The 16,598-nt window shown below is 44.6% G+C and overlaps 2 protein-coding genes across 2 annotated transcripts in view; both read left to right on the forward strand.

Annotated features, from left to right (window-relative positions):
* Positions 1-7,411: 7,411 nt before the first annotated feature.
* GIP (gastric inhibitory polypeptide) lies at positions 7,412-15,476 on the forward strand. Its single transcript, XM_085312996.1, has 6 exons — positions 7,412-7,542; positions 9,686-9,806; positions 10,854-11,000; positions 11,321-11,452; positions 14,444-14,536; positions 15,405-15,476. Exons 2-6 carry the CDS (start codon positions 9,733-9,735, stop codon positions 15,412-15,414), a joined length of 456 nt encoding a protein of 151 aa, XP_085169122.1. The 5' UTR covers positions 7,412-7,542; positions 9,686-9,732; the 3' UTR covers positions 15,415-15,476.
* A 201-nt stretch (positions 15,477-15,677) lies between these two features.
* The window catches only part of SNF8 (SNF8 subunit of ESCRT-II), a 5,199-nt gene continuing 4,278 nt past the window's right edge, over positions 15,678-16,598 (forward strand). Inside the window, exon 1 of the mRNA XM_085312997.1 lies at positions 15,678-15,752. Within this exon, the coding sequence (XP_085169123.1) occupies positions 15,678-15,752 (75 nt within the window). The remainder of the gene's footprint in view (positions 15,753-16,598) is intronic.

Raw genomic sequence — 16,598 nt, forward strand, 5'->3', positions numbered from 1 at the left:
ACAGCCCTCGGCGAGGGGAAACGTTTCTCCTCCTGCAAACCTAGGGGGGTGGCGGAGCCAAACTCCATCAGGAGGGCTGCAGTAAGGGCACTGCTAAGCAACAGTTTGCACCGAGATGCTGTCGGTTTTGAAAGCATGTGTGGCCTTTTTCCTCCCCCAGGATTTTCTGAAATAGGGTTGCACTTTTAGAAATTGCTCTGAGCAGTCGATTTGTTTATCTGAGCTTACAAACCTTTCCAAATCTGGTAGTATCCCACTCGTGCATCAACATAAATTTGTTTATGATTTTATACATAAAATCTGATTTGGGTAAATTTTTTTTCCTTAGATATAAATCCTTGAAGCAGGCAGAAATGTTCTTATTGAGTTTTGACAATTTATCTACAAGTCCAAAAAACAATTGTTGCCACTTAGCTGCTTAGGAAAATTTGTTAAGGTACAAGGTTGAAAGGGAGTGGCAAATACTGCATTTGAGATTTCCATCAAGTGTGGGTTTCTTACAAAAGGGTGTGATTCCTGCAGTCTGAAATATTGTTGCTTTGACTCAGAAAATATCTAAAATAGAGATAATGTTTATGACAGATCACTGATAAACTAGAACAGATTATAATCTGTAATTTTTCTGCCAGTTGTCATTTGAATCTTTCTTTGATTTGTTTTCTTTTTCTTTTCTTTTCTTTTTTTTTTTAATCTCTGGTGATAGCACTAATGTTTAATTTTGACAAAATTAAAGATGTATTTAAAAGCCATAGAAACTTTGGAAAATCTTCAGTTTCAACAGTTTGAAAATATGTGTTAATTACTATCAACTAAATATGTGCTGAAAGTTTTCAGTAAAATACATAGATCCTAAATCAAAAAATAATTTTATTTTCACAGACTCTGTTTCAATTCTATCTCAGCTAGCAGAAATCATATGAACTCAGAGCAAGCCTGTGTATCAAACATAGGTGAAAATACAACAGAATTCCCCACTACAGTGGGGTAAGATTTCCTTTTACTTAAGTGGAATCACAGTGTAAACCCCCTTTTGTTCACTTTTTATTACATGGAAAACATTCATGCCTGGAAAAAAGAAGCTCCAATCCAAGAAGGTCCTGCTGATCAAAGAGTGTGTTGACAAATTTGTTGAGAATCAAACTGATTGGGAAATTAACAATTTGCTTAAAACCWGATTCAGGTCTGGGCTAGATTTTTGGAAATTCCCCTGATTCTCTGTGCATTTGCAAGGCTGTCTCTGCTTTTAAATCCAGCTTTGCTGGAGCTGAGGYGGACAGGGGCACCCACAGCCCCAGCAAGGTGCTGGGAGCTGGAAAATGCCCCTCTGCTCCCTGCCAGGGCACCTTGGCCAGCAGCAGCCCGGAGGCTCCAAAGCAGCAGAGCTGACAGTGGAAATGGTTAAAGCTGCAACTTTCTTGAAGATGTGGATATTTCCCAAACATTTTAGTGCTTCAGTTAAAAACAAAGCAAATACTCCAATGAAGTCTGGCTGGGAAAAAAAAAAGAAAGAAAAAAAAAGAAAAAAAAAGAAAAAGAAAAGAAAAAGAAAAAGAAAAAAAGAAAGAAAAGAAAAGAAAAGAAAAGAAAAGAAAAGAAAAGAAAAGAAAAGAAAAGAAAAGAAAAGAAAAGAAAAAGAAAAGAAAAAAGAAATCAACTCACACCTTGAAAAATCCTTTAGCTGTGGTGCTAAAAGTTAGAGTTTCTTTAAAACCAAAACAGGAGAAAACCACAGGCAAACAACTGTTTTCTTCTCTCCACTTGTGTGTGTTTGCTATTGCTGCCCTGGCTGCAGCGCAGCGTGGTCAGCTTTGGGTTTGCCTCTGCTTGGTTGCACTTTCCAGGTCTCCTAGACCAGCAAACTGAATTCTCTGTTTGGGTTTGTACACATGGCAAAGAACTGTTTGAACTGAAACAAAACAAAGCTGCTTTGCATTTGCATCTTTTCATGATGAAAATGGTCTTGTTCACCTGGGGGGCTGCAGCCAGCTGCTTTGGGCAAGTGGGAAACTCAAAAGGCAGAGAAAGAAAAAAGCTCATTGGAAAGAGCCCCGTAACTGTGTTGTTGGTATAGTCCCTTTAATTTTCATTTTTTCCCCAAGTGAATATGTAACAACTTCCTTGCAGCACACCTTCCTAACCAGAAAGTTTACAGTTTTTCTTGCTCAAAATCACTTGTGAGGAGCTGGACAGTCAGCGGTAGCAGCCATCCTTTCCATGGGTGGCTTGAACGATGGTGGAAAGTTTTGGTCTTGCTACAACGACAAACGAAATTGAGGTTCAGAAAGCATCTTGGAGGAAGACTTCTGCCATTGCTGAACTCCTCCTGACCTTGTTTCACATAGCAGCTGATCTTCTGAACCCCTCTACAACCATTCTCCACACTTACATAGTGCAGGTTAAATGTTTTCCTTGCAGGGTATTTGTATCAGATTTCCTTCAGCTGAAATGGATGCTTTTATATCAGATTTATACTACATGAGCACAAACATGGGGGCCCTATAATTGCAAGCCACCATTTAAATTCCCCACTGAACGGAGGGTTCGTCACCACTTAGCGCTCTTCTTCCCTTCCCTTTTTAAGCTCCCCGTAGCGCGAGGCAGCRAGAGGCTCGGTCATTAATGCCTTTCCATTTTTGTCTAATTCATCATACCTCAAATGACTGTATCCCGGGAGGCGGCAAACTGTGGAGCAAGTTTGCTGCTGTGGGTCACTTTAAAAATATAGGTCATTTCACAATGTAAAGCTTGAGGCATACCCCCCAGGCTGTGCCGTGGCACCAGCACGGCTGCGCCGCGGCGAAAGTGGTGGTGGGAGAGCAGCAAGGGCACGGGATGGAAATAATTTTGCGTTACTGAACCGGCCACTTGGGCAGACGCCTTCCCGTGGACTGTGTTGTCTAATTCCTCGTCCTGCTGGTACATACTTGGGATTTATCGGGACTGATTATTTCCTCTCCTTGCCTGCAGCTCCACCGCTCTAATCTCTCCAGCTGTTTAGTTTTGGCTCTATCTTTGCCCAAAGAGGGAATAAAGCGTGTTTTTCACATCAAGATAGCGGTCACAAGGTAAAGTGCCAAAAGGACACAGCGCAGGTAGTTTTAAGGCTATAGCAAGTCGAGATCATCTTTGCATCTTTCRAAGCAGCAACGGCATTCAGCTATGTAGAGGTGAAAGTTGTGATGGTGGGATTTTTACTTCAACGTGGTTCTGTGGTCAAAATAAATCTTTTACGCATCGAAGTTACAGCTGCTACCACGGGGCTTTTGTTATGGCAGTTACTGTGTTATATGCTGTAGGTCCCTGCTCCTGGGGGTATATGATATGCATTAAAAAAGGAGAGCGAGAKAGAGAAAGAGAGGAATATGCAGAAGTCTATATTCTTTATGTTTTGTGGTTCCTTTTTTATTATTATTATTTTTCAAAAGCAGTGGCAACCAGGGAGGATCTGAAACAGCCACACCAGTGAGCTGAATTAGTTAAGAACAACCGCTGGAGCCTCAAAAGGCCCTAGGGTTCGTTTGCAGTTAAAAGGGAGTATTGGCATTTAAAGACATATCTGGTATTTTGCCACTGCGAAAAACCTGTTCCATCCCTGCAAGCACTGGAAGGGAAGGCAGGTTGGAATCCAGAAGAGAGGCTGAAGAGATGTTCTCCACTCAAAAGCTTTCCCATAAACCTAGGTAGAATGTCACTTATGCCCCCATGCAGCTAAATTTGAATGCTGGACAGGTTCAAGCACAAGGGCTGCGACCAGGAGCCAGACAAATCCTTGCTTTGGCTAGAGCCARAGCTGCCCCAACAGCCTTTTGGTAAGTCTGAGCTTCTCGGCGGAGTCCTGGCAACTGGGAGCAGATGTGTGAGTTCCCATCCCGGCAGCACAAACCCTTGGTGCTTGAGGTAGAAAGGACCTACCTGCGTTAGCCAAGGCTGCGAGCGGACAGCGAGGCGCCAGGCAGCCCTGCGAGGAGAGCAGAAGGTTGGACGTGCGCTGTGGAGCCAGGCGGTGGGATAAAGGTGTTGGTATTTAGACAACTAGCGCTCAGCCAAGATGCCACAGGATAAATGAGAAAAAAAGCACATGAGGGTTCCTTACCTCCTCTACAACACGCCRTTGCTGGTATTTCAGGGAGAGAAATAGCCCCAAAGAAAGCCCTGAGGCTCGGACAGCAGCAAAGCTGCTGAGAACAGAGTCGGCGCCGAGTCAGGATCAGAGTTTGAAAGACACCCGAATGCTCGCCGTCTCCGCGAGAGAATGGCGACGGAGAACAACCCGGAGACCCCTCCTTCCTCTCTGCCCACGATCTGAGAAGCAGAACAAATGCCGGCGCTGAGTGGCCGTAGCCGGACACGAGGAGGAACCGTGGCTCACCCTCATCCTGAAGCACCTCCTGGAGCAGCCCACGGCGCTTTCAGCTGGCACGCTCCGCCGCTGGAGTCCTCTGGCAGAACGGAGGTGCCAGGGCTGCTCCAGAGAGAAAGGGGAAACSTCGTTCACCACCTCCACGGGGAACAGGACGGCAGCAGGAGGTGTGCTGATGATGGTGGGGTGTCAGAACTAAACGCTGGAGGAGATTTCTCGGGAAGTTTGCAGCACACTTTTGGGAGTGGACTAGACTCTTGTCTGTTCAGTAGGATTTAAGTAGAGTTGATCCTATGTGGAAGGAGGAGGATGAACGGGTGACCTGCTAAAGTCACTTTCAGCCCTATTTTCCGTGATTACAAAGACATCTAATACTTGAAATGCTTTGAAATCAAAGTTGCCCTTGAGATGTTTTGGTGTCTCAAAGCAGACCAGGAGGACTGTTTCAGTAACACAGCTGTGATCTTCCCAAAGTATTTCCAAACTCCTGAAACACTGACTGCTCAGGTCGAGTCTATCGCTGAGAAACACAGAACTTGCTCTCCAAGCAGCCCGCGCCAGATCTGGGTGAAACAGGGCACCCGCAGCTCTCCTCTCTCTTCTACTTAGTTTGCAGGAAGGCAAAAGTAACTGCTCCAGCTGGGTGAAACCTAAACTGAAGTGTTCTCTGTCCCAGGCTGGGGACCCAGCTGAAGCTTGTGAAATGACTCCTGTTACAAGGGAACRCAGCAGACCACGAATAACGCAATGGGGGAAATGTTCTTGTAGCTCTGATGGTTGAAGGCTAGAGAAGGGCAARATTTGCATCTCTAATTAGCCCCTCTGTTACGTTTGAAAAAGCAGTACAGCATCTCTTTGGAAATACTTCCGTATATCTGTGGGGTTTTTTGTTTTGTTTTGTTTTGTTTTTGTCTAAAAGATTGTGAGAAATTTTAGAGCAATGCTGCAGTCCAAATTGGATCGTGAGCAGATGTCCTGAAACAACCATAACTGTGAACAGTAGGTCAACATTTAATGTTGCTGGATATTTATTTCACTCTATTAACTTTAYATCCTACAGAGGCACTTAATGAGGGGGAAACAAATAGGGTGCACTTTGGAGAAACAAGATATCGGAGTTGGCTAGGAGTGAAGTACCCAGAATATACATAATAAAGCAACCAGGATAAACTATTCCATTTTATTGATTAGCAACTGTGCTGTGAGTGTAAATTGGCTACTTGCAACTATTACATTGCATCATTTATTACAGCAGGCACAACACTTGTTGAGCGGGTGAAAGCCTTTGGAGAYGCTGGGGTGCTTGTGCGGTGCTGGTTACAGGACTGAGCTACGTGTCAGGTAGTTCCTGTGAAAGCAATAATTACTCTCTAATAGCACCAAACTCTTAATCTGCCCCAACAATGTCCTTCTGCTACTTTAGCTTAACGCAATATYGATGCAATGCTTTCTGTCTGAGAGGGGGTTATGCTGGCAGCTGTATAACTAGAAAGCAGCAAGAGCTTCCCTTTGCCGGCACTGCAGTAAGCTACATGTGTAATTCTGTGCTCTGCATTTTGCTGGTGTGGGAATCCTGGCAGTGGCTGAACCAAGTCTGTAGCTGATAGTGCGTCACAGCAGCCCTTTTCAAAACATCTGAAAAGCACTTCTTAGAAAGGGGCTTCAAAATGGATAGCCTTTATACGGGGAGACACACCCCGCCGCGCTGGAGGTGCTGCCTTGCCGCACGTGCTACGGGCAAGGCACGTTGGGGCACTGTGCCTGCGGAGTGAAACCCTCTCCACCGCGCAACCTGCAACACCTTTCAATTTTGTCCTTATTACTGCAGTTCCCCCATGGGCTGCTTCTCGCACAGTCCYGATAACCAGAAACCCTGCTTCATTCACAGACAGATCTGAGGTGCAGCTGAGCCAGCGCCGGTCTGGGAGGCTATGAACACACAGCCCTCCTGCACCCGGGTGTGCTGGCTTACTGCTCCTAGCAGTTCATCTGAACTATGCCAACAAATGCTGGCAGACCCGAGGGGAAAGCTGTAACTTGGATAACCCCCCGCAAAAGCTCGGACAGCCCTGGGGAACTGAACCATGGATGTGACTGTATTTGCAAATCAGCACCATCAGCCACGGGCACTGCTTCRTTTTGGTAATAATGTGCACGGGGCTCAGCTTGTGGGTCACCTGGCATCCCCCCCCCAAAAAAAATCCCCTTTTCCCCTTCTGTAGAATTAACCTGTGTGTGTGTGTTGGGGGGGGGGGGGTCCTGGCGTACCTGGTCCACACCAAGGAGCAGTCAGGATTCATAGATCACCAGAGTAGCTAGTTTGCCATTACAATAGCCAACAGCATGGGAATTTAACAGGCCTGGAGCTCTTCCCAGACAGTCCTGGGGGAAGCCAGACAGGTCAGATGCTGGGGAGGACCTCACCAGGCRCATAGTCACGGCAGAGCTGGTGGAGGCGCCTTTACCCTTTGTACTTGCTGAATTCTGCCATGATCAACATCTGGGGCACATCTGCCCAGGGGAAGGAGAGGTGGTGGCCTCAGCGACACACGTCCCCCAGCCCGTGGCCGAGCCACACGGAGAAAGCTCTCCGTCGCTCGCTCCCGACAGAGGCAGCTCGATTCACACGGTTGAAGCGGGTGCTCTGCTCTGAGCTAACCCAGCTGCCCCCCAACTGCTCTCCCAGCGCAGTCCTTGAGCACACGTAACAAGGATGCGAGTTCCTGGCTTTGGCAAAGCTACTYCTACTTCATATCAAAGAGAGAAGAGGAGCAGCCTGGATCTCTCTAAGATGAGATTTGCACTTTGCAAAAGAAAAGATGGAGATCAAGAAAGTTTTTTTCCAGTGGAAAGGGGTGCTATGTGGAATTACGTTTGAGACCAATGCCATATGTATTATGCCCACAATACATATTAATTCTTGATTTTGTGATATAGTAAAGTTTAATTGCCATTAATGTAAACATATTTTAAAAGGTTATTTTCCTGCTCTGCAGGTCAACAGACCTAATGAAGCAGATCTAAGTGGGTTTGAATTGCTTTGATTAGGTGTTTGATTTCCTGTTTACTTCATGAAAGTGGGTTCGGTCCTTCACAGCTAATATATTTAAAGGCTCTGAAGGGTCTCCTCTGAGCACCAGAACCAGCTGAAATCCTCTGGGCAGCTTCAGAAGAGCAGGAAGGTAAGAAGCTCTGCATAAGTCTCTTTCTTCTTTAATTTTTATTCTTTCTGCTAAGCTAACAGTGGCAGTGAATAGAGTTTGAGAGCATCAAACAGTAGATGTAGTAGAGCAGGAACAACCTGTACCTTTGGCTAAGCTTTCTCCAAAGTGGCAGAAGACTAGTAATTATCTTGTTAGGTTTGGCAGAAAAGACTTGAAGCCGTGTACATGTGATGTAAAGGGAGAAACCATTACTGCAGAGATGACTTCAGTACGCAGGGAATATCAGGTTGGGATCTGTGCCTTTAAACATGTGCTACCCGGGGAGTTGGGAAAAAGGCAAAATTGGTTCTCATTTTTTTTCTTGTGTCCTCCCAGGTATGGATGAAATAGKGATAATGCTTTTTCCAAAGCAGACAGGATTGCACCGGGGGGGCTAGAAAACCTTCCTGTYGCAAAGCTCCCCATAGCAGATAAGGCTCCTCCAGGCTAGCTGTGGAATAGGTCAGCAAACTACCTTTAGTGCAGTTGTCAAATTTGAGGATCAAAAGAGCGCAAGTATCTCAGCAAACTCTGTGCCAGCCAGGGACAGCGGAGCTTGACTATTCCATTTCAGTGTCACTCAGGCAAAAAGGTCTGGTATTAATTCAGAACTTGTTTTTCRATAATCTCTTAAAATTTGGACCTCTTTTCTTCCCAATTTGAGTAAACTCATCATCATCAGAGAATGTTTTAATGAGCATTGCCCTCTTAAAATTAAGGCTATCACACATTTCCTCTCCTAGCTTCATAAATAATTACCTTAAGCACAATAATACTCTTCCACAACTTAGCTATTTTCAGATCCATTGCCATATCCATCGCTATATTATATCATCAATATGTGTAATGAAAAGCAAATAGAAGTTATTTAATCAGTTATTTAATCATGACACTTTTTTCAATTCTCATTTAAAATATTCCTCAGCTTTTTGTATAATGGAATTTACTTTTGCTGTTAGCACACTCTGTAACTATTTATCTTTTATTGTTTTAGCTAAAAGTATTATAGGGATTTTTGCCACTGTTCACAGAATATTACACTTTTGCTTTTAAGAGTATTTATCTGATATTGATGTATCTGAGATAATGTAATGTATTTAATATTTTTTCACTTAATAAGAAGGGCTGAAAACATTTTTACAAAATGTCATAGCTTTCTAGAAAAAATGTGCCTTAATTACGAACAACATTCAAACTCCAACTTTCTGCAAAATAATAATAGAGGCTGCTGTAAGAGTACAAATAGCTACACATGAGTAAAGTTACATTCATGTATAAACCAATTTTTGAAGGATGGGATACCTGAGTCCTGATCTAGTCCTGTTCTTTTTGTTACTGTATTGTTGTTAACAGTAACTCTCTATTGCAATGCAATTTCCAGAAATATCTATAACGAAGAGTGAAGAACAATAAAATGTATCTATGAGCCATGATAAAAAACAGTTTTGTACAGAGTTTGTAGAGCTGGGATAGTAATTAAAAGAGCTCAAATGTCCAAGGGCTAGTGAGTTGAACTGTGGACATGAGGACTACRAACAGCTTGAAACTAATAAATCTCRGGATCTGATCCTGCCACTGTCCATGGGATATTTATCACAACTGATACTCACCAGTTTTGGCTCCAGTCCCTACTTAGGGCATTACGTCCCTCAAGAGCAAAATCTCCCAGAAATAAGATCAGCCCCCTAAATCCTGCAGAACTGTAGCGAGGGAGGATCGGGATGCTGCTTGCTGCTGAACTGCCTGATCCAAACGTACATTCCCTCGCACATACTTAAGGTTGAATCAACCCTTAAAGCACAATGAGGTTCCAACAGGGTCAGCTTGTAAACATGGAGGAAGACAATGTCCTTGCCCCAAGGAATGTGCAACCCACAATGAATTTGATGGTTACAATAAAAGTATAGGGAACAAACATTAAAAGACACCAGGGCARGAAAGAGCATTGGCATTGAAAAAGTAATTTAACTGGGAATGGCGGAGGAGGGTTTTGTAGGRTGGAGAAGGCTGTTCCAAGCACAGGGATCACAGAAACACATTTACAAGCACAGACACGTGCCTAACCACTGCACATCTTTCTGGGTTTACTTTCCTGTCACTTATCTGTCCCCATGCGTTATAGGAGCCAGACACCTGAATTGCTTTCTACTTTTGAACTAAGCCAAGAAAATGAAGTCTTTGAAAGTTCTCTCTCTGCTTCTTGCCTCTCTGAGCCTTGTTTTGATGGAAGAGAATGTCTCGGGGTAAGTGTTTAGGAACAGCCCACAATGTATTTTGAGCCCTTTCCAGCTTCCTGCTGCAGGCAAATGGATTCTTTCCTTTGGCATCTTGGTGAACAGGTGAGAACATCAGTCTTCAGGTAGACCTCAGACAGACAGCCAAGTGTACAGAGATGCGCAAATGATAAGAGAGAGATCAAACTAAAGCCCTGAGCCTTTGAGTCAGAGCCAAGAACTCCCAAGTTCTACAAACTTCATGGCTTGGGGTTGGGAGGAACAGGCTGGAAGTCAACCAGGAAGAGAACAAGATTAGCTGGGAACTAGAAGTGAGATGCATTTGTCTCATACAAATGAAACTAGGTGGCACGCAGTATGTGGAGGCATTTGAAAATATGACTGATAATATAAAGCAGGCACATAATGAAGACCTTCACTCTCTTCTTGACTCTTGCCATGAAATTTCTGAGAGGATCCAAAAGAATCCTTATTAGAGTAGTAAGAATTGCTGGAACTCCAGACAATAGTATGGAAAAATATTCGGTCCTGGYATCCTTTAACTTAGGTGGTCACCAGCTATGTCTACACTGTCAGAGCAGCACTGATAYGAAGGTCAGATCTTGTCTCCTGCCATCCACCTTGTGTGCTCTCAAGGACACAGCAAGAGGTTCCCTTGGCCCTAGGTCTGCAGCTCCCTAGAGAAGGGAGCCTGAGCAGACTTGGTACCTTAGCACTGAGCCAAACTTCCAGTCCATGTGAATCAGGCAATGGCAGGGAAGACTACACCAAGTCCAAACTACCAGTAAATATCCCAAACCCAGCTCCTCCTCTGCAGCTGAATCTGAGCTGCAGCTGGGTTCACAGCCAGCAAAACGGATGAGAGGCAAGCTAGCCCCTTCTCTAGCTATCTCTGCACTTCACAGTGCAGGAACAGTCACTAGTACCAAGAGGGATTAAAACAGATTACAAAACCTTCCTGATTGTAGGAGCTGCATGTTGAACTCAAAGCAGAAGTCTGTGTAGCATTTGCTCCCCATCTGTGCTGGACTCGCTTGTGTCTGTGCTCTTCCCTAGTGTAAGTATAAGGAGTCCCAGTGCCACAGCAGTCCAGAGGCGCTACTCCGAGGCCACCCTGGCAAGCGATTACAGCCGCACGATGGATAACATGCTGAAGAAGAACTTTGTGGAATGGTTGTTAGCCAGGCGAGAGAAGAAAAGCGAGTAAGTGTGTAGACTTTCAGTGCTCCTATGATCCAAACTTTGAGCTGTCATCAACCAGCTGATGACTAGAAGAACGTAGAGCTGAGGACATTTTTCTTGGACTGCAGCAGTGATTCTCTGGGGACTTTTTTCTTTCTTTTAAGCCCTAGAAATGATTCTCCTCCATCAGTAGRCAGCCCAGCTATCCCTCTACCCATCCAAATCACCTTCTCTGGCTGCTAGTAGATAGAATTGGAGGGAGCTGACTTTTGTGGAAAAGCAGCATTTTAGCACCCTCTTGCGGCATTCCAGGCTGATATCTTCCAATTTTGCCTTTCCAGCAACATCATTGAGCCATACAAGCGGGAAGCTGAGCCCCAAGTATCAGCTGCGAACGGCCAGAGCCTGGACCTGGGTGCCGAGAAAGCCAAAGACTTCTTTGCCTGGCTTCTGAAAAACACGAAAAATCAGAGGTGAGATCAGAGAACAGAAAGAGAGAAACTGTTACCTGGAGGGAGAGGTCCTTCAGTGTTTACCTGGGGACATTTTGGGGCAGGAATTAGCGCTAACATTGTCAGCGTAGAAAGAAGAAGAAGAAGAAAAAAGAAAGATTTCAATTTCAAAATGAAATTTCAAATTTGAAATTTTATCTCATGAGGGAGGAAAGAACAAAGACAAAAAGTTTCTAAAAATTTTGAAGTGTCTCACAAAATGCACATTTTGGAAAACATGGGGATTGAGGGGGTTTTGGTTTTTTGGAAATGGCAGAATAGCCTCATCAACTCCACACTCTGATAAGGTCAAAGCACTATCTTTTGACAAAGCTGAAGTATATCCATTCCTATAACCTTCTAACATCACCGTAACTGTGAAGTCAAAATGAAGTACTTTGATGCAATCAAAACAAAGCCCTTTCACCTTATCAGAAGAAAACTTTCCAGTGGAAAAAATGAGATGGGATTGACACATTTTCTAGCAGACATTTTGATTTGATCATATCCACCCATGAGGAAAAAAAACTATTCCACTGAGAATGTGTTAACCAGTTAAAAACAACAAAAAGTTATTTCCCTGTATCACTGGTACAAGCTCAAGTTATGAAAAGCCTGTCATCYAAACATGAAATCATTCAGGGGAGAAGCCTGAACGACCTAAGAWAAATTTCCCAGTGTGTTTCTGATCTGTGCCTTTTATCGGCTATTTTGCAACTCAGTCAACCTGGACATTTAGACAGATTTTTTCCAGCGTGTCTACCCAGCTCGCAGTAATGAYGGCGATAAGAGCTAGCTCTGAACAGGTACCTCCTCGGCAAGGTAAATGAGTCCATACGGAGCTCTCTGCTGCTGCAGCTAGAGCGCCTTCATTTCCCAAGCCATCTGGCCGAGAGCACACTTGTGCATCTCAGCGCTGCCGCTTTGTGCTGTGTCAGCATATCCACAGCCTGTCAATGGCCCGTTTCACCTCCCCCAGTCTTAGCTTATGGCACAAATGTTCAAGAACGAACTGCATGCTTCAGTCCAAGCACAAATCTGTTCTCACATACGCTCTGTATTTAAAAAGAAAAAAAAATCCCCCCCAAAAAACAAAAAAAATCCACATACACAAATGAGGGAAACATTTCYTTTCTTTAACATGAAGGGGATTTTACAAAACCTAACAGGTTGCTGTTGCTAAGTCCTAAAATGGTGGCACAGAGGAATACAGGCACTCACTGCATGCAGCCCACCTCCCTCAGGCGCAATTCTAGTGTCTCCTCGCAAAATACTAAATCTCTATGGGACAGTCATCTGGAACAAGTATCTGGTGGCATTTGCAGCCTTTCGCAGCCTTTGAATGCCAACTGCTTTAAAAACAAGGGTTGGGGAGGGAGGAAACAACCCTGGGTGGGAGAAAGGAGTGTAATTATGGTTCACAGAGATGTTTCAGGCTGAGCAGTCAGAAAATCAGACACTAAGAATTGCTAATCATACTGAAAATACAAAATCAAAGTAACCAGGGCTTTGAGGGATCTGAACAGGTCATTTAGTCTGACCTCTGCTCCAAGGCAGAATCAACTCAACCTAAACTGTTCCTGACAGATGTTTGTCTAACCTGCTATTACAGGAAAGAAAAAAGAAAAAAAGAAAACCTTTGATATTTGAGGCTAATTAAGCTGATTAATCTCTATCTTAAAATTTTGTTTCCTAGTGTCTCCCCTAATCTCCTTAATTGTAAATAAAAAATGTGATTTCCAAAGGAAAGACCCTGGAAACAAAGACTTTCCTTTGTGAGTTTGGAGCATAGGTGCTGCTTCACCCACGCTCTGCCTTTGCTTTGATGCCTTCTGCATATACAAATGAACATGGGGCACTGCGGAGTTGGTGGACAATTCCTTCTTGCACCCCAAGCCCTACAGACACRCTGTTAGGCATCCCAAAGCTGTTAAATCCACAGCACTGTTGTGTGCGAGGAGCTCATCGTGTCAAAAAGKGGTTAGAGTTTTTGTGAATTCTTTTGGCTACGGTTGGGGCAACTCCTAACCATCAAGATTTCCCTTTATTCTTTCTTCCCCACTGGCACCTCTATTTCACAGTATTGAGAAACTATTTGAATTAAAGGACATTTTGCTCTTAATAACAGTTTTTCTATGTTTACAGCTCTGCTGGGATGTGCAGGCAGTAGCAGAGGGACTTCTGTTAAGTAGGAAATGACTAACTTTGTCAAGCACCTAAGTGGCATCTGGAGGAAGAGGATAGAGAAAACTAAGAGCATAGGGAAAACTAAAAGGATATGGATTCATGTGGCACTAATTCTTGATCTAGRCTGCGAAGTAGAGATTTTATATGTGGATGTTTCAGAATATACAGGGAGGAAAGGCTGCAGAGAATTTTTTATGCTTTTTTTTAAAGCATAAAGTGATAAATTTAGTTAAGAATAACAGGGAGTACTGAGAAATAGGAAAAGAAGAAAATGCAGCCTTCTGGCATTGAAAATATGAAGCAGTGAAGGCAGAAGAGAGATGAACTGAGACAAGGGCCTGAGCTGTCTAATTTGAATCAGGCTCAGCTGAGATCCGGGGCCCAAACATAGCAGGAAGAGAGAGAAATCCTTCTGCCTTTCTTTTCTCAGTGCAGTTCATCCCTGTCAGTTCCTCCCTATTGACACTGGCATCACTAGCTCTGCAGAACAGTCTCGTTTCTCAAGCTCTGTGGGACAGACAGGAGCTCTAAAGTCAAATGTGAGATGCTCAGATTTTCTAGAAAAAAAAAAGAGAGTTTCACAGAAGGAAAGATGGAAGCAACTGGCAGTAAGCAGCAAAAAAAGACAAAAAGTTGCCAGGACTGACAGGCTGCTGAGCAATGCATTGAGTCAAAGAAAATAAAATGTTCCTGTGAACTTGGGGGTATTGGAGTAAGCGGCTGTTACATTCTGCATTTGGATTGTTTCCTCTCCTTTGTATTTATGCCATGGAACATTTCTTGCAGTTTTACTTCTCCAGAAGGATCAGAAGATTTGAAGGATGTTTTGAGCCAGGAGTTTCTGACATGGCTGCTTTCAGCTGATCTCTGCAGACCAACGTGAGTGGCTGTCCTACCTATTCCTGTTCTTAAAAGCATCCCTCAGGACCCTTCCCAGCACTGTACAAAGGCATTGCYGCAAAGATGCTTGTTGCAGTGCTCAATGGGTTCAGAATTTCTATAGATAACCACTTAGTGTTCACTCGGTGCAGTCCAGCTGGATTTGTTGGGAAAGTTAAGAGCTCTAGCCAGAGTTTGGCTCTGCAAAGGCATTTTCCGGTCATCTTTATAACAAAGTGGGGAAAAACAGTTTACAAATAATGACTATCTAGAGAAGGGAGATTAGAAAACCCCCTTTCCCCTTGTTTTATGAGAAAAGATAGCGTTTATAAAATGAAAAATGAAAAAAAAATAGTGATACCAGACCACTTACAGGAAATACTTTTTCTGCACATTGTACACTGCTACAAAAGGCACTCAGGATGCAAAAGGTGCAGGACAGGGCTACCAAGAGGCTCAAGAGAATGGAGAGCACATCTTATGTTTAGTCTAGTAAAATGAAGGCTGAGGACAAAGTCACCATCTATAAACACCAGAGAGAGAGGGAGAGAGAAGAGCTGTTTACACTAACAGAAAAAGTTGGCCAAGAACAAAAAGGGATGAATTGGCCATGAATAAACGTAGGTTGAAACGTCTATTTGCATCTCTATCAGTTTCTGATTTTCTCAAAACTTGAAAGTACTTACTAACTTTTGAGACTTTTCTCTTGCTATCAAAACCAGCAAATGGGTTTGCAAACTATTAGAAGGTGGTGGTAGATAGAGAGGGTGACAATGTATCACTTCTTTCCTGTAGAAACCAAATTAAAACAGCRTAATGCAGTACTTATAGGAACTTATATTTTTTTCTCCCACATCTGCTTCATTAGGACTCTTTAATGCCAGGATCCTCCAGAGGAGCTGTCTCTTGATCCTATCCACAGATATGTTAAAGAGGAAGATATTTCATGTTCACTCTGTTCTGTGCATATTGTCCAATTTGCTAATGAAAGCAATAAAGAGTTAGTCTGAAGCTGAAGTAAGACTGATTTAGACTCAATTTGTGGACAGACTATAAAAAACATTGCTTAAAAAAAGTCAATGTCCTTCCAAACAAGGCTCTCATAACACACCTTGTGAGGGTCAACRGATTTGATCTACAGATGACTGAATATATCCAGATCACAGGTGTTCAGGAGTTTAGGACCTGCCATGGGGGTGTTGGCTTAAAGAATGACGTGAGCATCACCTGTGGATTTTCACAAAAGTTCACCCCATGCTGCACATCCTGGAAACTAACCCTGACCAACCGCTGGCCTCACTGAAACCTTCTGCCAGTCCCCTAAGCAGYTGCAAGGTCTCCCCTTCCCTTCCAAGGGGTCCAAAACCTCCCCAAAGAGAGATTCACCCCCAATCAGGGGGCCCTATCCCCCTCCAAACAAGGGCTCACCCAGCTCTGGGGACCTCAAACCCTCCCAAAACAGGAACTTACTCCACGCTGGGGGGCTGAAATCTCCCCAAATAGAGACTCACCCCAAACAGAGACTCACCCCAGCCTCTCCAGATGGAGACTCACCCCCACCCATCCCCCCACACCGGGGGGGGGCCCAACCCCTCCCAAAAAACAAGGGATCACCCCACCCCCCGGGTGGGGGATAACCCCCCCCCCAAAAAAACAGGGATTCACCTGGGGGGGGCACCAACAGGGGCTCACCCAGCTCTGGGGACCTCAAACCCTCCCAAAACAGGAACTTACTCCACGCTGGGGGGCTGAAATCTCCCCAAATAGAGACTCACACCCATCAGAGACTCACCCCAGCCTCTCCAGATGGAGACTCACCCCCACCCATCCCCCCACACCGGGGGGGGGCCCAACCCCTCCCAAAAAACAAGGAATCACCCCACCCGCCGGGTGGGGGATAACCCCCCCCCCAAAAAAACAGGGATTCACCTGGGGGGGGCACCAACAGGGCCTCCCCCCCCCCAGAGGGGCCTGAAGCCTTCGGTGGGCTCCCCCCGCGCCCTGCGGCTGCCGAGGGGGGGGGGATCCCTGCGGTCCGCTAGCGGAGGGGGAGCAAACAGCC

This window comes from Rhea americana, unplaced genomic scaffold, assembly GCF_003343005.1.
Source record: "Rhea americana isolate MKP2758 unplaced genomic scaffold, rheAme1 scaffold_374, whole genome shotgun sequence".
Lineage (NCBI taxonomy): Eukaryota > Metazoa > Chordata > Aves > Rheiformes > Rheidae > Rhea > Rhea americana.